The 22,784-nt window shown below is 47.0% G+C and overlaps 2 protein-coding genes across 4 annotated transcripts in view; one reads left to right on the top strand and one right to left on the bottom strand.

Moving 5' to 3' along the window:
• The window catches only part of CCDC63 (coiled-coil domain containing 63), a 61,169-nt gene that overhangs the window by 4,167 nt on the left and 34,218 nt on the right, over positions 1-22,784 (bottom strand). Inside the window, exon 11 of one of the 3 annotated variants that reach the window (XM_019800417.2) lies at positions 2,024-2,066. The exons of the other annotated variants lie outside the window; for them this stretch is intronic. Coding sequence (XP_019655976.1) covers positions 2,031-2,066 — 36 coding nt within the window. The 3' untranslated portion in view covers positions 2,024-2,030. Of the gene's footprint in view, positions 1-2,023; positions 2,067-22,784 lie in introns of those variants that run through there. 3 annotated transcript variants of the gene reach the window in all.
• Positions 14,770-22,675, top strand: MYL2 (myosin light chain 2). Its single transcript, XM_019800430.1, has 7 exons — positions 14,770-14,876; positions 16,367-16,456; positions 18,622-18,697; positions 19,836-19,940; positions 20,536-20,614; positions 20,703-20,751; positions 22,336-22,675. The coding sequence occupies exons 1-7, from the start codon at positions 14,874-14,876 to the stop codon at positions 22,432-22,434; spliced, it is 501 nt and encodes a 166-aa protein (XP_019655989.1). The 5' UTR covers positions 14,770-14,873; the 3' UTR covers positions 22,435-22,675.

Below are 22,784 nucleotides of genomic sequence, written 5' to 3'. Positions count from 1 at the left end.
TCGCTCTCACCTTTCCAGATTCCTTCTCCCTGAATTTGCCCGTGAGCCGACTCAGCTGGGCTGAGCCCTAAAGTCGCACCGCCCCCTGCTGAGAAACATGAAGAACTGCAGGGCTCAGCTGATGGTCTAGATGCATTTCTAATAATTAAACCTGGGAATCTGGAGAGGAACCAGGTGGAGGAGGCCCCTGGGTTTCTCCTCTGGGCCACCAGATAAGTCTGTGGGGGACTTTCCAGGCTGGAAGAGGGGTTGAGAAGGAATTGGGGCCCACTCCCTCGGCTCTGAGTCCTAATTCAGGTCTAGTTCATCTCTCACAGTGGATGGATTTCTCCTGTTGAAAAATTTGGCCTGGCCTGACCTTGATGGAAATCAGCTGTAATTCTAAGCCACCCCTCCAGTGATCTTTTTTTAAACTTCTGGTTTCTCTATAGTCAGTTCAAGTACAGAGTTTTTCTCCAGTTTTGGTGTTTAGCATGTATTCTTTTATCCAAGNACCTTGATGGAAATCAGCTGTAATTCTAAGCCACCCCTCCAGTGATCTTTTTTTAAACTTCTGGTTTCTCTAGAGTCAGTTCAAGTACAGAGTTTTTCTCCAGTTTTGTGTTTAGCATGTATTCTTTTATCCAAGCCACCCCACAAAACGAGAATTTCAAACCCAGTTTTTACCCAGACTTATAAATGAATGTGCAAGTTCAGTTATGGAAGAGGAAATGGATTGGCCAGATTTGTTCACTGACTTGGCATTTTTACGGGGCAGTCACTGTGGGCCTGACATGGTGCCAGGTGCTGGGACTAGAGCAGAGAAAAAGACAAACATCTCAGCCTCCATGGCGTTGATATTCTAGGGGGAAACAGATGCTTATCCCATAAATAAGTCACAGTGTCTAATTTAACACTGTAGTAAGGGGTCTGCAAGGGAAGAACAGGATGTGGTGAAAAAGAGAAGCAGAGGTGGACTGGTTTGGGGAGGTCCGCAGGAGAACAGGATATTTAAATCTGAATTCTTCTCCTAGTAGCCAGAGGCAGTCTTGGTGGAGAAAATTTCCAGGCTTTCAGCCTTGGCAAAGCATCCCCCATGCCTGTTTTAGTAAATGTTTGCCCTGCGGGATATAGTTTAGCATTTAGAATCAGAATCCTGGGTTCGAGTGCTGGCTCCGCCCTCTTCTTTAGTTTCCACATCCTTTGTCCTATAGACTTATTATTAAGGATTTAATGAGATAATAGAAATAAGGCAACTAATACAGTGCCTGACAAGTAGTCAACTAGACTCTTTGGCTAGAGAAACTTCTGGTTACAAAACATCTTATATTCCACTACATATTTCTGGGAAAAATTACTTCAGCTATTTTGTAGGCATTAGGGTGAGCGGTGCCTACCCCAAATCTATCTGTTACCTTTTTTCTGGCTAACAGAACTCCATCTATGTTCAGGATTTGACCAAAGTGCCTTTGATCTCAAAGAAAGCAGGCCAGGCTTGGTGTAGACATGGGCACCTCACCTTGTTTTGGCCAATGAAATATATGGAGAGTGTCCTGGGAGCTTCTGGAAAAGATATTTCCCTCCTTGAAATAGGCTACTTGGATCTGTGGCCGCTATCTTGGTAGTGTGAAGGGAAAGTCAATAGAATCACAGAAACACCACCAGGATCTCTGACGGTGTCCAGCTACCACAACCATGGAACTCCCTATTCCCAAACTCCTTTTTATAAGAGAAAAATAACCCCCATTGGTTTAAGCGGCTGCTAATGGTCTTCTGTCACCTGCAGCCCAAAGTATTCCTCACTGATCCAGGGGTCCCAGCTCTACGTTCAGAATTAAGATCAGAGCTGTTTCTCCCCATTTGGATTAATACTCACTTGTTCACCCTGAGGACAGTCTCTGGGCAATCTACCAGGCAGAAATTTTCCCTTCCCTGGGGCCTGTTCCCCTTGTAAGACCATGACTCACCTCAGAGGCCCTAGTTGGCCTCACACCTTCATTCCACAGCAGATTCTGTGATCTGTCCCTCTTTGTCTTTCTCGTCTCTCCTGTCTATTTTTGTCCTTTGTAAAATGCACTGGACCCTGGCTGGGATACAGAAATATTAGCATGTACTCCCCCTTAATCCCTCAGGCTCCTGTTCCCTTGTCCAAAGTCACCTAGAAGAACAGGGCAAACCTAGCTTTTCTGTCTGGCTTTTCCTGGGGAAATACAATGGCTCCACTACGAGTCCCAACCCCAAATTATCTCCTGTTCTCCTCAACACACATAGCCCTAGAATTTTCTTTTTCTGTCTCGGGTCTCAGAGGATACCTACAAAAGAGGAATAGCAAACACATGGCACGTGGCATGCGCCACCACCCTCTCATCCAGCATCCATGGCAGACATTGCTAATCAATCACAGCACTCTCTCTTACTGAGCCAGGATGGCCATGCTAAATTGGAGTTGGCAGGGGAGATGAGCTGACATCTTTGATGGTCTAGTTAATTTATTCGTTCTTACCCATTTCCCCAGATAAAAGTCTCTAGCACCAGGCACCTTTCTCCCTCACCTAGCACAGTTGCATTTCACATTTATTTGTCTGATTATTTGATGAGCATCTGACTCTCTGCTTGGACTGTGACTCCACAGGGCAGACACTGCGCTTATCTGGCTCACCATTTTCCCCCAGCGCCCAACACAGTGCCTGGCACCATGTCAGTAGTCACTCATTGCAGTATTCACAGCATGCTGCCTTATCGTTTTGCTAGTCTGTCTCTTTCTCTAGAACCTTCCAGAACAGAGGCCAGGATTCATTCATCTTCCCAGGGCCCTTCATCCTGGCATATCATAGGTGATTGTTACACACTTGTTCCATGAAACCGAATTAAAAAGGGACTGAGGATGGTTTCAGAGTGAGTCCAGAACTTGCATGGGAAAGGCCTGAGCACTCTCTTACCTAAGAGCGAGCAGAAAAGCCACGAGAAGACCTATGGTTCTCTAATGGGGGCAATTTTGCCCCCCAGGGGACAGGTGGCAATGTCTGAAGACATCTTGGACTGTCATAACTGGGTGGCATCTAGTGGGAAAAGGCCAGAGATGCTACTCAACATCTTCCAATGCACAAGTCAGCTCCCTACAACAAAGAATTACCTGGCCCAAATGTCAATAGTGCTGAGGACCTCACTCTTTATCCCCTGCCTCCAACCATGATGGAGAGGTCAAAGATGTCAGCTCATCTCGCCTGCCAACTCCAATTTAGCATGACCATCCTGGCTCAATCAGAGAGAGTGCTGTGATTGGCTAGCAATGTCTGCCATGGACACTGAATGAGGCAGTGGTGATGCATTTGCTATTCCTCCTTTGTAGGGACCCTCAGAGACCTGAAAGAAAGTTCTAGGGCCATGCATGGTGACATTGAGAAACCGTGATCTAGATAAAGAGAGGAGGGAAGAAGGGTCCAGATGGATGGAAGAGTCTTTATCTTAAGAGCGTGGGTGGTCACTTGAAAGTATGGGTGGTGACAACCAGCTTTGAATAGGTCCCTCTGGCTGCCATGCGGCAACAGTCTGCAGAGGGTCAAAAGCTGAAAGCAGGGAGATACTTGGGGAAGGTTTTGGAGTCATCCAGATGGGTGGTTGCAGAGATTTGATCAGGACAGCTGTGCACTCTCTGCAGGCCTGAGCTGAGGGAGGACAGGAGACTGGACATGAAATCAAGGGAGAAATTTTGAGCTGGACTCCCATTTGGGGCTGAACCTTCTAAATACTGAAGTAAGACTGTGCTAGGGATTAAATGACCATAGGGCAGTCCTTCACCTAAGAGTGAGCAGAAAAGCCATGAGCAGAAAAGTCTTGCCTTTTCACCTAAGGGCAGGCTAGATTACTCTGGGAAATAGGAAGGCAAAAACAAAGTTGCATTTTGTTCACCATGATCTCAATGCAGCCTCACAGCACCCCCACGGGGTCAGTATTCTTACCCAACCCATTTCACAGATGAGAAAAGAGAGGTTCTACGAGGAAAAGCCACTTGTCCTCCCTCACCCAGCTAACAAGTGGCAAAGGGAGCNGGCAGAGGGAGCATTCTATCCCAGACCTGACTCCAAATTTCCCTTCTCCCTATGGTTAGACCAGGAGACACCAGGAGGAAAGGAAAAGGATGGTCAGTGGACATCAGCACCCCTAAACCGCCCTCAAACTCTCTACTGGCAGGGAACCCCTCTCATCATCCTAGTAATAATTCTCTAGGTCAGTGGTTCTCAACCCAGGATAATTTCCCCTCTAAGGCAACAGTGGCCGGTGTCTGGAGATACTTGGTTGTCCCAAGGTGGGGGTGTGTGTTGCTCCCGGCGTACTAGCCTCTACTGGGTGAAGGTCAGGGATACTGTTTTGTGTTCTACGATGCCCAGGACAGCCTCCTTGCCCGTAATAAAGAATGATCTGGCCCCAAATGTCACTAGAGCTGAGGCTGAGAATCCTTCTCCAGAACCAAAGCCCTGTGAATACCCATGTCTGTGCTGGGAAGGGACAGGGGCCCTGGCCCTGCAAAGCTGTGTGTTAACTGAAGCATGCTGAAAGGTCCTTCACCTGAGCACCTCAGGTCGGATGACTAATGAGCCAGGAGCACGACCTTTATATAGCTCCAGAGCAGGGCAACGGTGACAGGTTTGGCTGTCACGATGCCACGGCCTCAGCAAAGGGGCTCTGACAGGCAGGCAGAGAAGGGTGCGGAAAAGCTGGTGGGGGAAGGCTGGGGCAGCAGCTGCTGCTGGAATCTGGGCCTCACCAAGAGGAACAATGGCCCTGGAACGCCAGGCACGCCACTAAGACAGCTGAGCCCGTGGGGCGGGTGGGTGTGGGCAGGCGGGCATCTGAAGGGCACCAGTAAAAATGGAATTGTCTGGGTGCCTCTGTCCCCCACACAGGCAAGGCAGATGACCAAGAGCTAAAAATACCAGGAGAGAAAAAGCCACCAAGGGGTTGTCTGGCTGCCTGGGGCGGGATCCAACCTCTGGGCTCCTTGTGAGCAGTGAGAGCTGGGGCCTGGATTCCCAAGCCCTAAAATCAGAACATCAGGGTGGGAAAAGGCTCAGGGGTAGAGTCTGATGTTCTGGGTTAACATCCAGCAGGCACTGGCAGTGGGGCCCTCCAGACTCACGGCTCTTCTCTGCGCCTGTTTCCTCATCTGGAAAATGAGTCTAGTATTAGTAGCTCACAGTGTTGTTTGAAGATGAACTAAGATGATGGGTAGAGCACCGAGCATGATGCCTGTCACACAGGAAGCTCTAGATAAGTGAGAGTCCGGTTTCACTGGGGACCTCAGATTGGCAAGCTCAAGGGGCAATGGTTGGGTGGCAGCTATGGTGGGGGCAGGCCTACCATCCCCAGTCTTTACTGCCTACCCCTAAGGATCCACCACCAGACTTAATATCCCCTCCAGGAGCCAACACACGCCTGCTGTACTCAGCCAGCTCAGCTGTGTCCTTTCTCCGCCACGAATCTATCAAGAAAGGAGGAGCAACTCAAAAATGAGCATATTCTCCAGGTGCCTGGAGCATCTTCCCACAAGAGCTCTGCATTTGGGGCCTAGTGGGGGGAGGGTGCTGGAGTAGGAAGTGAGTCTGGAAAGGTGAACCATAATAACCACATACACACAGGCGCATGTGTATGTGCACACAGGATGCATGTACTCTGTGCCCAGCATTATGCAAAGCTGCTCACACACACGGCAGGAGCTGCCATGTGGACGGCACTTGGAACAGAGCCCGGCACAGAGTAAGCACATAATAAATGCTAGCTGCTATCATTAGTATCACAATTTTCTAGTTTTACTTTAAAAACAATCTTCTGAGGTCAGCACCACTGTTTCCCCTGTTTATCAAGTAAGGAATCTGAGGTTTAGGGTGGTTAAGTCATTTGTTCAGGGCCCCCAGAGTTAAGGAAGTGGAGGAGCTGGACTGGAACTCAGATTTGATCATTGCACCATTCTCATAGGTCAGGGTCAAGTGGTAAAAGAGCTTAACTATTGAGCCAAGGAGGGGAGATTTCTTCCCGACATAGTGGGGAGCCATTGAGGGTTGTGGAACATGTGTGGGTCATCATCAGAGTGAGGCATGAAGGAAAGTATTTAGAGTGGGGGTATGTGAAAGATAGGGGTAGAAAGTCATAAGAGGACAGGCCCCAAACCAACTGAGATCTGTTACCGTAGGCCAGACCTGGGACAGGACTGGGGGAAGTGGATTTGCAAGACATTCTAGAGGTGGGGTACCTGGGTGGCTCAGCGGGAGTCTGCGTCTCTCTCTCTCCCTCTGCCCCTCCCCCTGCTCATGCACACAAGCTCTAAAATAAATAAATCTCAAAAAAAAAAAAAGGCATTCTAGAAGCCAAATAGATGGATTTTGTCACCAACGGGGCAGAATCAAGATGGCTGAGGATTTTGGTCTGAGTGCCTAAAAGAGCAGTAAAGTCGTTAATAGAAAAAGGGTTTGGGAGAGGAAAAGGAGAAAAAATGAAGTCGTATTTGACCATGTTATTTCTTTGACTCCCATCTCCCTGGACCCACATGACAGGCAAGAATAAGAGTTGACAGTTCCTGAACACTCCCTGTGTGCCCAGCAGTGTCCCAGCACTTTCCAAGTATCAGCAAACTACACTCATACTCATTCAAACCTCCTAAGATTGTTAATGTAAGGAGCATTATTATCCCCACTTCACAGATGAGGAAACCGAGGCAGGCAGAGCTGATGATGCTTGCCCAAACTGCACTCTGCACACAGCGAGGGTCCCATTAACGTGGCTGACCCGTCTCTACTGGGCACAAGGCCTGGTCCACCCACGTCTGACTTGCTGGAGAAGCTGCCTTCCCCACTTGGTGGCTCCCACTGACGCCTGGGGGCCCTGACATAGGGAGATAGGCGCTATCACTTGATGACAGAGTCTATCAGCCACCAGGCTTTGGGCTGGCAGGGCCTGGTATGCCTTTGTTCTATCAGGAGATGACTGACTTCACCACCCCCCTTAAAGGGGCATGACGTCCCAAGGCAAGTTGACCTGCTAAGCCAGTTACTTCCAGTGGTATCATAGCGAGTGCATATCTGGCATTTTTCTGTGCCAGGCTCTGTCCTAAATTTCAATGTGTTACTAGATTAACTCCTTAAGTCACTGATACTAATATATGAACTCATTTGATTTGCCAAAGAATTTTATAAAACAACCATATGGAGAAGGCTTTCCTGTTTACCTTACAAGGTGGGGCATAATGGCTCGGATCTGAAATCCAGGAGCTAGAGAGGGAAAAGCACCCTACGAAAGAAATTAATTTTAAAATGCCCCCAGCTGGGGCTGGATTAAAACTTCTAAAATACCTAAAAACAGAAAAGACGCTGACTCCCACGGCCTCATATAAAATGAAAGATAAAAACAGTGTGTAATGGTCAAACTAGCTAAGAACATCCCACAATGTTCTGATTTTCCCCCACGATGACTATTTTAATCCTTTTTAAAAATATATCTAATCCCTTCCAAAAAAAGTTTGTAGAGTTTTTCTTTGTTTTGTTCTTGGCACACCTGCTCAGCTGTTGTTCTAAAGAGCATGTATTAAGTATGCCGGGTGCATGGCCTGGCTCTGCCACCAGCCTCTCGATGGGCCACAGAGGGGAAGATATGCATCCCATCTCCTTAGTGAGGTGAGGGCCGGGACTCCTTTTAAGGTCTCCAAGGTGTGTCCTGGAGTGGAAAGGCCCAGGTGGCGTGTGTGTGTGTGTGTGTGTGTGTGTGTGTGTTACCTTTTGTGTGAAAAAGTGTATTTGTACGTTATGTATATGTGTGGTATGATATCAATGTAAAAAAATGTATATTTGTATATGCAAATGAGAGAGAAAGAGTTGGGAAATGCAATACGGTATCCTGGGACGGAAACAAGGACAGCGGTGGAAAAAATCAGAGAAATCCGGATAAACTCTGAAGTTCGGTTAATAGTAATGTACCAATGTCCCAGGGTAACGTAAGATATTAACATTAGGAGAAACTGAGTGAGGGGTATATGGGAACGTGGCAACTTTTCTGCGAATTCTAAAGTGAAAATTTTATTTCAAGCAAGTCTAGAAGGGATTTTATGAAGTTCTACAATGGCAAAACAAATCTACGGTGCTAGAGGTTAACAAAAAAAAAAAGAAAAGGTTACTTTGGGGGGCTTGTTGATGGGCCCCAGGGAAAGTTTTGGGAGCTGGAATGTTCTGTCTTGACTTGGGTGGTAACACAGTGTGGACACAGGCACAAACTCATTGCCCTGGGCACTTAAGAGATGTGCACTTTCCCACAGGTGCTGCTCAAGTTAAAAAAGCAAACAATTAAAAATATAGTCTGGAAAACGTAACAAACAAGGTGAGGCTGTGGAAAAAAAGGAACCCTCATGCAGTGTGGGTGGGAATGCAAACTGGTCCAACCACTGTGGAGGACAGTATGGAGGTGCCTCAAAAAATTAAAAATAGACCTGCCCTGTGATCTAGTAATCAACTGCACTACTGGGTATTTACCCAAAGAATACAAAAACGCTAATTTGAAGGGATACATGCACCCTTAAGTTTTATTGCAGCATTATGAACAAGAGCCAAATTATGGAAGCAACCTAAGTGTGCACTGATAAATGAATAGATAAGGAAGATGTGGTATACATATATGTGTATATACATATATGCACTGGAATATTATGCAGCCATAAAAAAGAACGAAATCTTGCCATTTGTAGCAACACAGATGGATCTAGAGAGTATTATGCTAAGCGAAATAAACCAGTCAGAGAAAGGCAAATCCCACATGATTTCACTCATATGTGGAATTTAAGAAACAAAACAAATGAACAAAGGGGGGGAAAAAGAGACAAACCAAAAAAGACTCTTAACTATGTATAGAGAGCAAACTGGTGGTTACCAGAGGGGAGGTGCACTATCAGGATGAACACTGAGTAATACACGGAAGCGTTAAATCACCATATTCTACTCCTGAAACTAATAGAACACTGTATGTTAACTACACTGGAATTAAAATAAAATAAAAACTTATAAAACCACAAAACGAAAACAGAAACATATAGTCTGCAAGACTTTACACCAAACACACAAAGACACTCCCTCCTGGGAGGATTTGCTGCAACTACAGAAAGGAAGCTTTTTAGTCAATATATTTCTGTAGTATTTCAACTTGTTTTATATTAAGAATGCACTCATTCACATAGCATTGATTTACCTTTTGATGGACATGTAACACGGACACAGAGGAGGGCACCGACATAGAAGTCCAGCTACAGAAATCTTCCCAGACTTAGTACATCTGTGGAACCAGCACCCAGGTCAAGATACAGAACATCCCCAGCACCCCTCGAGCCCCCAATTACTTGTTGTTTATCCCAAATTCTGATTTAACGGGGCATTCTATATGTTTTTGCTAAACCTAGGAACTCCACAGATGCATTTTGCCTATTTGACTGTGCATCGTTTCGAAATTTAAAATGTTAATGTTTACTTTAGAAGACCATCAGGAGAGCCCCGCTTCAGCTCCCTGCTCAGCAGAGGTCTGCTTGCTTCTCCTTCTGCCCCTCTGCATCTCCCTCTGTCCCTCCCCCTGCTCGTGCTCTCTCTCTCTCTCTCAAATAAATAAAAAAAATAAAACCCTAAAAAAAAAAAAAGAAGTAGATCAGGAGCAGTGATTAGCAAAGTGGGAATCAAAGCCTTAGAGGAATTCAAGTGTTCCTTACCTGTCTCCCTCATTCCAAGCCTCCCTTCTACCCACTGAAAACACAGTCAACCAGGCAAAGGCATTAAATCCAAGCTCAAATGGAGACATTGACCCTGAGACCCTCCATGATGCGCCATGGCGTGGCTTCAAATGGTGAATGGAAAAAAAGACTGTCTCCCTTTCAAAGATTCCTGTCCCCTAGGCCTGGGAAAAGGTTGGAAACTAACTTCCTGGCCCCAATGGGGGGTCTAACAGTCAAGCACCCCAAAACAATCACAGCAGCTAACATTTATGGAGTGTTCACAATGGGCTATCTGATTTAAGCCTCATGAAAACCCTATGAGGTCAGTGTTATAATTATTCCCATTTTACAGATGGGGAAACTGAGACTCAGAAGAAACTTCAGAAGATCAAACAGGCAAGCCGGCCTGGACTCAAACCTTGGTTTATCCAATTCCAAAACCCGGAGCCACCACACCAGGCCACCTTGAGGAAAATCAAAGGCAAATATTCTTCCTGTCCTCAATCGGATCGATGACCAAGACCCTGTGGGACCTGGGGTCCACAGGCTGTCTGCTCTCTGATGTCCTGCTTCCAGCATTGCCAAGGAAAAAGTCTGATGCCAGTCAGACTTAGTCAGATTTTCTCTTAATCTTGAGAGTTTGTGCATTTCACCAGGATATACCTTGGTGTGTGTTTTTTTCCACATCATTCACCATGGAGCCTGGGGGTCCTTTCAAGCTACCGATTTGGCTCTCTCCTCAGTGGGAGAAAATTTTCTTGTCTCAGTTACATACTTTCAGCCTCTCCTCCTGGAATGCTGATTTTTTGTACCTTAGTTATTTTGGCCCAAGATGCTCCCTGCACATCATTTCTAGGCCAGTATTTGGATCGCAGTAGGGACCATCCATTTTTTGCAATTCATCGACTTAATGTTTAGCTTAGAAATCAGATCTTAAAGCTCCAGGGAAGTCACCTTAGAGATTCACCTGAATTTCCCTAGGTGTTTTGTTTTGTCTTAGTTTTATGGAGTAAACCACATACTCGGTTTTTTAAAAAATAATCAAATTAATCCACTGCTCCATTTTTAAAAGAGAATATTGTGCCATATTACAGTTGAACATAACTACCCACTCTTCTCAGATTTATTACGTATGTGTCTCTGCTTACTTGAACGAAGCTTGACTGATATACATCAGGCCTTACAGGGCCCGGCACACAGTAAGGCTTCAATAAATATTTATGTAATCGATATTGAATTCGGGATCAAAATCATTCTTGCTTAAAACAGAGTACATCTATAACCACTACGTACATTTTCCCCCCCTCCTCACCTCTTCTTTTAAAATTGTCAATGGGTAATTTTTTTTTAAATTACCATTCAATAAAATTGACCTTTTTCTGGTGTATAGTTCCATGAATTTTAACTTAAGTTTTATTGTTGTAATTAATATTACTCAGTGGCTGATCTGTTTTCTCCAGCTGCTCTGTTTCTCTAGATGTGGGACGTAGGCAGCCTTCAAGTTCCCCAAAGATGTCCACATTCCAATCTTCGGAACCCTTGAATACGTTAGCTTACATGGCTTTTGCAGATGTGGTTATGGATCTGGCAATCAGGGAAGTATCTTGGATTATCCAGGTGGACCCAATATAGTCACGGGGGATCCTTAGAATACGGGAGACAGGCAGGAGGATCAGAGACAGGAGTGATGAAGCCACCGAATGAGCCACGCAATGTGGACAGGCTCCAGAAAAGGCAAGGAAAGGATTTTCCACTGGAACCTCCAGGAGGATGCAGCCAAAAACTGCCAACCCAGTTTCCATGTCTGACCTTCAGAACGGTGAGGCAGTAAACTGGTGCTATTTCAAGCCACCAGATTTATGATAATATTTTTTTATAGCAGCGATAGGAAACTAACACACTGGGTTTGTTTTCCGGTTGTTTTAGAAGTTGCGGTTATTTTTCTTTTTGGCTCCAAGGGATTTGTGTCGTCGGGGGACACTTCTCAGCAGTAGGAATCCCACAGGCAGTAGAAAGGTGGAGGGTCTCGAGGAGGGTCTTGGGTCGTGTAAGCCTACGGCTCGTAGGTAAGATACAGCCACCCCAGCCTTGAGGACAGAGAGGCTCCAGCCCACCCACTCTCTCTAATGCACTCTTGAGGTTGATGCTAAAACCCATGAAAGTCTACATGGACCCAAACCCCAAGTCTTCCCGGATTCTCCACTCCTAGGACCTTGTCCCAGGGCTCTAGGGGGCTCCTCAGTGGTGACCCAACCCACTGGCAAAGGGAGTACCCCAGAGTCTCCAGTTCTCTCAACTGACACACATCCTATGGGCCCTAAGTCCCAGCAGCCATGGGGCTCCATGCTATTCAGGCCGCCATGTTCCCAGAATCCGCCTGACACACATAATCTCACTCACTCCCCCCCAGTAGCCTTATGGGATTATGCACTATTATGGTCTCCATTTTCCAGATGAGGAAACTGAGGCCCCAGAAGGTTTAGTGCCCTGTTTGAGACCCTGCACCTCTAGCTACTGAGCCAGAACTCTCCCCCAGTAACCCGTCCCAAAGATCCAGGTGAATAAAATAGTCCTCAGGGGGACTAGCTGTATGGGTGCTCTTCAGGGGCACACTTATACACCCACCTGCCCCTGGAGGGCCTGAGCTCATCCGAACCCCTGACCCAGGGGCTCCCCATCCCCCACCACGCATTCTGCACATCCACTGCGGCTGCAACAACCATGCTGCTTGGCCATTTATAGCTACTGACTGCTCACACAAGTGTTTTAACGAAAATCCATTAGCTAGGGAAACATTTATTGTGGTGTTGTCAGAGAACCTGGGACAGAAAAGCTCTTCTTGACTGATCTGTGTGCACATGCATGGGCGTGTGAGTGTGCATGGGTGCTTGCACTACTGTGCGTGTGAGTGTGCGTGCATATTATGTGCTCCGTGTATGCGCACAAATACGTGGATATGTCTTTGTGCATGTGTGTGTCTGTGCATGTGTGCGTGTGTGCGTGTNCGTGTGAGTGTGCATGGGTGCTTGCACTACTGTGCGTGTGAGTGTGCGTGCATATTATGTGCTCCGTGTATGTGCACAAATACGTGGATATGTCTTTGTGCATGTGTGTGTCTGTGCATGTGTGCGTGTGTGCGTGCGTGTGTGCCCCCACACCTGTGCACACACAGAAAAACAAACCTTTTGTTACTAAAGATTCTGTCGGAAGATGCTCCTGGATAACTCTGACCCATGTGTGACTGGAAAGAGGAGAAAAATTTACATCTTTTTTGTCACGGCAATAAATGGTTCCTGGGTTTGTGCTCTCAAAATTGAATTTTGTCTTCACCTGAGAGGGGAAGTGAGTGATGCCTGCCTGGGCCTCATCTCCTTTCACCCTGCCAAAAGCCTCATAAGGAAGGTCTTTTTATCATTCCCACTTTATGTGCTGAGAGAGGTGAAGCCACTTCGCCAAGGTCACACAGAGCTCAGGTTCAAGTGCAATTTTATCTGACTTCCCAGCCTGAGGGCTAAATCACTCCACTCTCCTGCCTCAAACCTTCTCAGGTCTAAAGGAGACATTCTAACAACCCCCTCTCAGGCCAGGAGGGCAAAGTCTGCCTTTCTCCTTTATTAACTAGTTTGTTCATTCCTGGGAGCCAGGGATCTTGTTGGTTTTCTCCCGGCAACATCCATGTAAGGTTCCAGAACATCAGAGCAACTGAGAACATATTTGTGGATTGATTTGCTTGATAGGATCTCCTTCCACCATGGTACTTGATGGTCTTGCTCCCAAATCAGTATGTTCTGGGGCACTAGCAGCCCCCAGGACTGGTTAGAAAAAGGGTCTCCTGCTCTGAACTCCCCTATGACTCCCCTTGTGTCTGGAATGAAATCCCAAGACTGTGATCTGCCCCACCTGCCTTGCTAGCTTCAACTTGTACCCGGGACTCCCTCCCTCACTCAGCTCCAGCCACACAGGTCCTTCTGCCCTTCAAAGAAGCCAATTCACCCTCTGAGGCTTTTGCTGTCCCTGATGCTAGGAGCGTTCTCTCCCAGTCTCTGCTCAGAGAGGACCCCTGAGCCCACAGGAGGCAGCTCCCGCCCGTGACTTCCACAACTCTCTCATTCCTGTGTAAGATGTGTTACTACCTGAAATTATCTGGGTTATGCATTTCTTTATCTTTGTCCATCTACTCCTTACTCATAGTGTCATGACAGGGGGTTTGTCACCGGGCAGCAGTCCCCCACACACTAGCACAGTGCCTGGCACACGGTTGGGGGGAGGATGAATGCTGGGGACACAGAGATTGAGGTGGCCTCTACCCCACAGGGTGTCTGGAAAATTAACTATGAGCATGAGACACGTGTACATGGTGCCTGGCACATAGCAAGTGCTCAGTAAGTGAAAGATGTTATTTCTTCAATCAACAAGTATTCATTGAGCAGCTGGTGTGTGCCTGTCATGAGCTAGGAGCCAGGGAGAGAGTAGTGAGGAAAACTGAAAAGGACCCTGCTTTCCTGAGCTGACTGTTCACTGACACTGAACAAAATAAATAAGTGAATTACACAGTATGTCAGGAAGTGAGAAGTGCTCTGCAGAAAAACAAAGCGGAGAAGGGGTTCTGGAGGGCAGAGGGTGAGTGGCTATTTTAAACAGGGTGGTAGGGAGGTCTTACTGAGGAGATGATATTTGAGCAAAGATCGGAGGAAGGTGAGGGATGGAGACTTGCAAATGTCTGATGGAAAAACACTCCAGGGAGAGGGAAGTGCAGGTGCAAATGCCCTGGGGTGGGACCCTGATCACGTTAGAGAATTGTGACAGTCTCCTCTCTGCCGTTTTCTTTCTCAAAATTGACAAGCACAAGTGCCTAACGCCCAAGTGTTGCCGAAAGCGTGCAGCATCTCTCCCTATGACCCAGCTGCCTGTCTCTTTAACCTTGAATGCCTTTTTGGGTCTCATGTGTCACTGGGTGACGAGTGAGCTCCCCTTACTTCAGAAGAACGGCATGGGGTGGGGGGGCCTTAGGTGGTGTCTGCCTCACCTATGACTGCCAAAAGTGGTCATGGGGTTATTTTTAAACATAGGGAGGAAGTATTTATTGTTCCCCAGCCGAGGAGAGGAGAGCGGGGCAGCCTGAGGGATTCTTCTGGGGAAGCAGTGCTGTGTCCTTTCCACCATGGTGAGTAGCGAGGGCTCCGTGAGGTGTGATGCCGCGGAGGGGGGGAAGAGGGAAAGGAAACAGCACCTACAAGCAGAGGACCAGAGGGGAGGGGGGAAAAGGTGGCTTTTGAGGGCCCCAGACCCTGGTGAAAAAAGCCGTGCTTGCTGTGTGTGCACAGAGGAACCCCAATCAATGCCCCGATAAGCCACAAATAACAGCAGCTCCCAGGGACTCGCAAAAACAAAATAAGAGAGTTGGCTTTTTTATGGCTTGTCTACTGACCTCTCGAGGAATCAATAACTCCCAGGGCTTGCAAAATGGGATTGAACGCTTTTAAGGATCAAATTGTAATTCTTTTCTCTTGTTCAGGCAGCTGGGGAAAAGAATCTTTTTGTTTTCACCTTTTGAACTTGCAAATTTAAAACCTTTCTCTCTGTGTTGTTTGGTTAGGCGTCCCCCTCCCAAGGCGGGAAGCCACCAAATCAGGGCCAGTCTGGGGGAAGAATTAGGGGCACAGACTCTGGAGTCAGACTGCCCAAGTGTAACTCCGGTTCTGTCTTTCTGTGACTGTGTGACCTTGGGCAAGTGACCCAACCTCTCTGAGCCCAGGCTGACTCTCCAGTAAAATGGCTATGGTAGTAACAGCATCTACTGTGGGGCTCCTGAGTGGCTCAGTCGGTTCAGCGTCTGCCTTCGGCTCAAGTCATGATCCTGGGGTCCTTGGATACAGCCCCGCGTAGGGCTCCCTGCTCAGTGGAGAGCCTGCTTCTCCCTCTCTTCCCCATTCATGCTCTATCTTGGTCTCTCTCTCAAATAAATAAATAAAATCTTTACAAAAAAAAAAAAGACAGCATCTACTTGACTGGGGGATTAAATGAAATCATGTATGTACGGTGTTCAAGCGTTTGCTCTGTTTCAAGTCAGAGAGAAGTGGGGTCGGGACAAAGGTTAACTTGCTCTTCTCTGCACTGTTTGCCTATGCAAGGACGGCACATTTAGAGAGATTTCACTGCCATCTGGATCAAAGGAGAATTGGGGAGGGGGAAGAGTGGGTTTTAACACCCTGAAAAAGTATCATTTTGTAAGGGTATTCCTCATGGTTTAGTGAGCCTGACGTCCCCCCCGCCACCCGCAATCAATTCTCTTTCTGTGCATTACTGAAATTTTGTGAAATGCATTGAAACAGAGGCGGCTGGATCCTGCTGGGGCTGATCTCAAAGTGTTGCCTCCTTCCCCAGAGACGCATCTCCACCTCCCCTAGTTTGCAAAGGAGGTGCTGCAAGACCCAAGATCTCTGACGATCCACCAGAACCAGCATGCTTTTGAGACACGCTACTCTGTTTCCCTCTGACCCCTCCGGTGTCACTGTTTGGAGATGAGTGTGGGCTTCATGCCCCCATTTCACAGATGAGCAGCTGAGGCTCACTCAGAGACGGGACAACCTGACCTAGTTCTCTAACTCCCAGCTTCTGACTCTTTTCATCGATGCTCCCCCCCCGCCCCTCCAGGCACCGAAGAAAGCCAAGAAGAGAGCAGAAGGCGCCAATTCCAACGTGTTCTCTATGTTTGAACAGACCCAGATCCAGGAATTTAAGGAGGTGGGTGCAGCTGTTGAACCATCCGCCCAGATGGAGATTCCCACCTGTTAGAGAGAACGCTCCCTCCGTCCACATTCCCTGCAGGGACCTCTGGGCTAGATGTTTTTATCCTCCAAATAACCCCAGATCCAGTCTCAACGTGTGCGTGAACCACTTAAAGAAATTATTTCTAATTTTTTTTGCTGATCATCAAAGTAAAGCACATTTCTTGTTGAAAATGTTTGGGGGGGGGGAATTCAGAAAAGCACAAAGAAGAACAGAAAAACAACCTACAATTCTACCACCCAGAGATAATCCGTTAACATTCTGATATCCATCCTTCAAGTCATTTTTGCATTACGTGTATATACTTTTAAACTATTTTAAACTATTTTGCTATTTTTCTTTGAGCAATTCCTCATCAACTTTTTCTATCGTTCATTGAAACCACTCCCTATGGTTGGAGGTTACCTTTGTTTAGACTGTTCTATGATTATGAATAACACATCTTTGCTTGTTTCCTTGGGGCAAATTCCTAAAAGCAAAACTGCTGGGTCAAAGGCGCTTTGAAAAAGGAACTAAAAACCAGGACTTCTGGCCCTCCAAAAACTCTGTACTAATCAGCCTCAAAAGGAAAAAGTGCCTTTTCCCCCTATATCTCCATCAACATTGGATATTAATAGCCTAAAATATTATTTCTGCCAAACGGAGACGAGAAAGAATATCTCTTAGATTTTAAATTATATAGTCCTCCATTGTTGAATACTAGCCAGGTGGAAACCCCATCGCATTCTATGGGAGTGCGCCTTATTAAGTAAACCTAAGTACCAATTAGGCCAAATTAAGCCACTGCCCGCAGGCTTAGAAGGATAGACTCTGAATTAATTTTCCAGCAGTCGTGATGGCTCACACTGAATCATCCACACTCCCACCTGGGCCTTTAGAGGAAAACATGCTGCAGAGGCCGGTGTGCTCTGTATCAAAGGGGAAACCATTTGGGGCTTCCAAGTGGGACGCGATCACTTACACTTTTTTGTCCTCACTAATGTTGAGATCACAGGAATGCTGTGTCCCATAGGCCACCAGGGAAAGAATTCCCAGGACGAAATATTCGTATCTGAACTTGAAATTGTCACCTTGCTGGGAGAAGACGCCGCTGCCCCTTCCCCCTCACTCTGTCCCAATCCCTGGAATGAGATCAGCTGCTGGGGGCATGGGGAAGGGGGTGCAAATGCCTTCAGGAACCAGCTGCAAAGAACTCAAAAAAACGTGGCGATAATAAGTCATCTGTGCAATGACCTGGGCATTTACAAAGCTCTTGGGAGCCTTCATGGGAGCTACCCGGGAAAGAGTACCCGCCCCATTTTATAGATAACTGGGCTTCCTTTGGTGGTAGCAGGGGAGATGAGACCCCACGTATTAACTTGATTTTTTTAAATAAAAACTTCTTGAGATGTAAGTCACACAACCCTAAATGCACCTTTGTAAGCTACACGTGCAATTCGGTGGTTATTTACTGAAGTCACGGAGTTGTGCAGGCATCACCACTAACTTCCAAACATTTTCCTCACCCCAGAAAGAAACCGCATAGCCATTAGCAGTCATTCCCCGTTCGTTCCCTTCCTTCCCCAGCCTCTGGCCACCGCCCATCTATTTTCTGTCCCCATGGATTTGCCTGTTCTGGGGATTTTGTAGAAATGCATCATACACCATGTGGCCTTTTGCCCTAGCTTCTTTCACTCAGTGTCCTGGGTCAGGGCTCATCCATGTTGTAGCTGGTGTCAGGATCTCCTTCCTTCTTCTTGCTCAGTAATAGCCCATTACGTGGCAAGACCACATTTGGTGGATCCATCCATCAGTTGATGGACATGTGGGCGGTTTCCAGGTTGGGGCTATTGTAAATAAAGCTGCTATGGGCCCTCAGGCACAGGATTCCGTGGGCACAGATGTTTTCAACTCTCTTGGGTAGATGCCTAGCAATGGAATTGCTGGATCCCATGGTAACTCTAAGCATAACATTTTGAGGAACGTCCAATTTCCAATTTTTGACTCTTGATCTCATGTCCTTCAGTGCTCCCTGAATCCCTGAGTCCCAGAATCCCATTTTCCCTAGTCCATAGCCCAATCTCTTGGGCTCCTCCACCCAACTTCTCCTGGGCTGACCAGCCAAATGCCCCCTTCCACAGGCCTTCACCATCATGGACCAGAACAGGGATGGCTTCATCGACAAGAATGATTTGAGGGACACCTTTGCTGCTCTTGGTATGCCCCCCTCCCCCGCTAGACCTGCAGGAGGGTCTCCTTATCCCACCTTCCTGAGGGGTGGAAGGTATGACCACTGAAAAGGTCAAGAGCTTGTCATTTTTCAAAGAAACGGCTCAATCATGGTTGGACTTTAAGACAAACGTCGGAAGATAGCTAAGTGTTTTGGCTTAAAGTGTCTTCACATATCTTTCATTTTTCTTTTAAAAACTTTTTTCCGTGATTTTGAATGCAATGCCAGCCCACAATAGAAAATTCACAAAATTCATAAAAGTATAAAGAAAACTTAAACATTAGGTCACATTCCACTGTAACATTTCAGCCTTTAAGACTTTTCTAGGTACATCTGGGTTTTTTGTGGGTTTTTTGTTGTGGTGGTTGTTTTAAGATTGGAATCATTCTATTTTGGATTCACCTTTTTAAATCTAACATCTCAATAGTGTGAACACAAGTGTATGGAGCTTTTCAAAATACGTGTGTCCAAACTGCCACCACAACTCACCCCCTCCACTTCCACTCCCAGAACTCAGGGCCACCATGAACAGCTGCGCAGGTTGTGCACTATACCATTCTATAGATTACTATTCATGTCTGTAGCCACTGTAGATTTTTATATTTAAAACTTAAATTTTCTTAAGAAGCAGTGGCTTTAAAAAATTTACACAAAGGTGCGATATGGGCTTATGGCAGAGGCTAGCATAGGTAAATCAGAATCTCCGAGGCTGTGTGGGTTACAGCAGGTATAATCTGAAAAAGTTCCCTCAGGAGATTCTGATCTGTCTCTTCCACCTCCAACTGAGAGAGATAACTTATAACATGAGCATTTCCCATTTAAGCAAAAAGTTTAAAAATCTGTTTAAAATGTTCCAGGTTCTGAAGGCACTATTATAAAAATAGCTAGTCCCTCCCCCATTAGATGTTTGAATTGTTTCCAGCTGCCTGGCTATTATAAATAACACTGTGGAGAACATCTTTTCCAGTGAATCTGGGCCCGCCCTCAACTCCATTTCTAATTGTCCCTAGACTAGATTCCCTTAAGTGGAATTACGAGGGCAAATGCCAGGGTCCTGACAGCTGTTTCTGCCCCTCCCTGGGGAGGGGGGGCGGGCAGTGGCTGACTGTGTGTTTCCTGCCCTAGGGCGTGTGAATGTGAAAAATGAGGAAATTGACGAAATGCTCAAGGAAGCTCCAGGTCCAATTAACTTTACTGTGTTCCTACAGATGTTTGGGGAGAAACTTAAGGGTAAGTTCATGTGTAGGTCCATACGTGTGTATTTGTGTATGTGTGTCTGCATTTGTGCACGTGTGTGTGTGTGTGTGTATCTTTACATGTCTTCATCTTTGGGCATGAATGAAAGCACCGGGAGGGCAGACAAGGGTTGTTGGCACTGGGGGAAAAAATAAAATAAAATAAAAAGCGGCAGTTCCCATTGCTCGAAGGCTTACCCTGAGCCAGACCTCATCCTCTGCACTTCGGATGCGTTACCTCATTTAGCACCTAGGAGGTAAGTTCTATTCTTATCCCTGGTCTAAGGCTCAGAGATGGAAAGCCACTTGTCTATGGCCACACAGCTAGCAAATGCTGGAGTCAGGATACACATCCCAGTCTTTCTAAATCTAGATCTATGTTTGAGCTTGGGTGTGCTCAGAAATGACTGGATTCTCAGCCCACTCTTTCCAAATACCAAGTTCAGTGCTCAGAGGAAGCAGAGCCTTTCCTCCAAGCAAACAGCCTGGCTCTGGCCCCTCCATCTTTGGAGAGAGTTGGGCCCTGCCTCCTGGGGTACCATGGGTTCCCAGCCACCCATGGCATGATGCAACCCTGTTTTCTCTTTCAGGGGCAGACCCAGAGGAAACCATTCTCAACGCATTCAAAGTGTTTGACCCCGAAGGCAAAGGAGTGCTCAAGGCTGATTAGTGAGTGGGATGTGTGGGGGAGGACAGGGGAGTTCCCTGCTTCGCATACACACTCCCGGTGCCAACACCTGCTGTTCTTTCTCGGCAGTGTTCGGGACATGCTGACCACGCAAGCGGAGAGATTCTCCAAAGAGGAGGTAATGGCCCCTTGGACACACACTGCACCCCAGCTCCTGTGTGACCCTCTTTCCTAAAACACCCCTGGCCCCACACTGACAGAGAACCTGCTACTGAGCCCTCTAACTCATTTCATTCTCTCAACCACCTATGAGGTAGGGACTAGTATTACTGTCATTTTATAGGTGAGGAAACTGAGGCCCAGGGAAGTTAGTCACTTGCCTGAAAGGACACCACCAATGCTTAATTCCGGGGCCTGGATTCAAACCTAGATTCTGTCTGACTCTAGGTCTACCTTCCTCACAGTGCATGGACCCCTGGTTAGAGCACCATTTCCTGATGGAGTGAGGGTGGCTTGCAGGGTGCCACATACTGTCATGTAGTTTCTGCACTGCGCAATTCTTCTGGATGCTGTACTCATACAATAATATTGTAGAATATCTAGTTGTTGCAACTGTTTTCCAGCAGATGGTAGTAAAGTGTCCTGTTGTAATTTTATTATTTTTTTAAAGCTGTATATATGACTTTTTCTGGCAGGTGGCAGTAATGTGCCTGGAAAAAAAAGGCACTTCTGCTAATTTGCCCAAAGTCCTGTATCAATAAACAACAGTCCTGTCGACATTATTAATGAAATATTTAAAATAGCCCCTTCTCAGGCCTGATGCCATCAAGTGTCACATTTCACTAAAAATTGTATTTAGATTTTCCCCTAAAACTCCAGCAATTAAAAGAGCCTGCCTTCACCTCCTACTAGCTTGGTGACTTGGGACAAGCTCTTTAACCTCACTGTGCCTCAGTTTCCTCATCTGTAAAGTGGGGATGGTAATAAAACTTTCCTGGTAGTACGCTGTGAGGGTTAAACAAGTTAACATACACAAAGTGTTGAAGCGTGTGGTAAGGACAATGTAAGTATTAGCTATTATTGGCCAATATGTATTTTTTAAAATAACTAGTCAATACTTTGTAAATGTGGAAACTGCATGTTGAAAAAAAAAAAATCTAGGTTTCTCGTTTCCTCCAAAAAGTCTGGCCTCCTAGCCCACGTGGCCGCATTCGGCTGGCTCTGCCTAGTTGCCGCCCCTGTAGATGGGTTGTGTGTCTGCTTTTAGCCACAGGCCCCCCTTGCTCCCATACACAACTTACACATATGCAATTCCTGCTTTACCTGCTACAGGCTGGGTACCCAGGAACATCCCATAGGGTGGCCCATGGGGTCAGCACCTGCAGCAGAGCAAGGAAGGGCAGGAACCAGGGAGGCACGGAGGGAGATGTGGAACCTCAGTTCAGGCCCAAAGAGGGTCTTGGCTGCCCCCCACCTCCCAGGGAGCCCTGGAGCTAGAATAACCTTCTAAGAAGCCCCAAGTTGGGCCCCACACTGATCAGTTGGGCTGTGGGCTACCCCAGAAAGGCCATGACCTTGGGCCTGGCAGCTTTCTGCAGCAGCTGGATGACAAGGCCTTCCTGGAGGGGGACCCGAGTGTCGTGTCTCCACATACACCATAGCCCTGCTGCCTGTGCCTCTGCACAGGGACCCAGCCCACACACAGTGGTCCCTCTCACTTCCCCTCCTGTCATGCTCAGCACATGTTGCTGGTTCATTGCAGATTGAGCAGATGTTCGCCGCCTTCCCCCCTGATGTGACTGGCCACTTGGACTATAAGAACCTGGTGCACATCATCACGCACGGGGAAGAAAAGGACTAGAGGGGCTCACCACCCAACCCTGGGCTTGTCTTTGGTGGGGAGGTGGTCTCTGCCCTCCTCTCACTTTGCCCGGTAATGCTGCCATCCCTCCTACTGGCCTGTTAAGCTGTGTGGCTGCCTCATTACCCACCTTTATCTTCTTTGCAGCCTCAGTGGCATATAGATACCTTGTGGCCACACATCCTGCAGATGGAAATCCATCTAGAAGCTGTGTTGAAATAAACAGGACGTTGTATATTTGTTCATGGTGTTTCTCTGACAAAAATCCCTTGAATAAGGAAGATCCTTTGCTAGTTCCCATGAAGGCAGAGTATGAGCTAGTGATGTCCCTGTTGTCATTATTATTGAAT

Source organism: Ailuropoda melanoleuca, chromosome 12 (assembly GCF_002007445.2).
Source record: "Ailuropoda melanoleuca isolate Jingjing chromosome 12, ASM200744v2, whole genome shotgun sequence".
NCBI classification, from domain to species: Eukaryota; Metazoa; Chordata; class Mammalia; order Carnivora; family Ursidae; genus Ailuropoda; species Ailuropoda melanoleuca.
This window is presented reverse-complemented; position numbering and strand designations above follow the sequence as displayed.

Coding starts and splice junctions, on each gene's coding strand:
- MYL2 (XM_019800430.1), top strand. Junction 20,615..20,702: donor GGAGTGCTCAAGGCTGATTA/GTGAGTGGGATG, acceptor CTTTCTCGGCAG/TGTTCGGGACATGCTGACCA. Junction 20,752..22,335: donor AGAGATTCTCCAAAGAGGAG/GTAATGGCCCCT, acceptor GGTTCATTGCAG/ATTGAGCAGATGTTCGCCGC.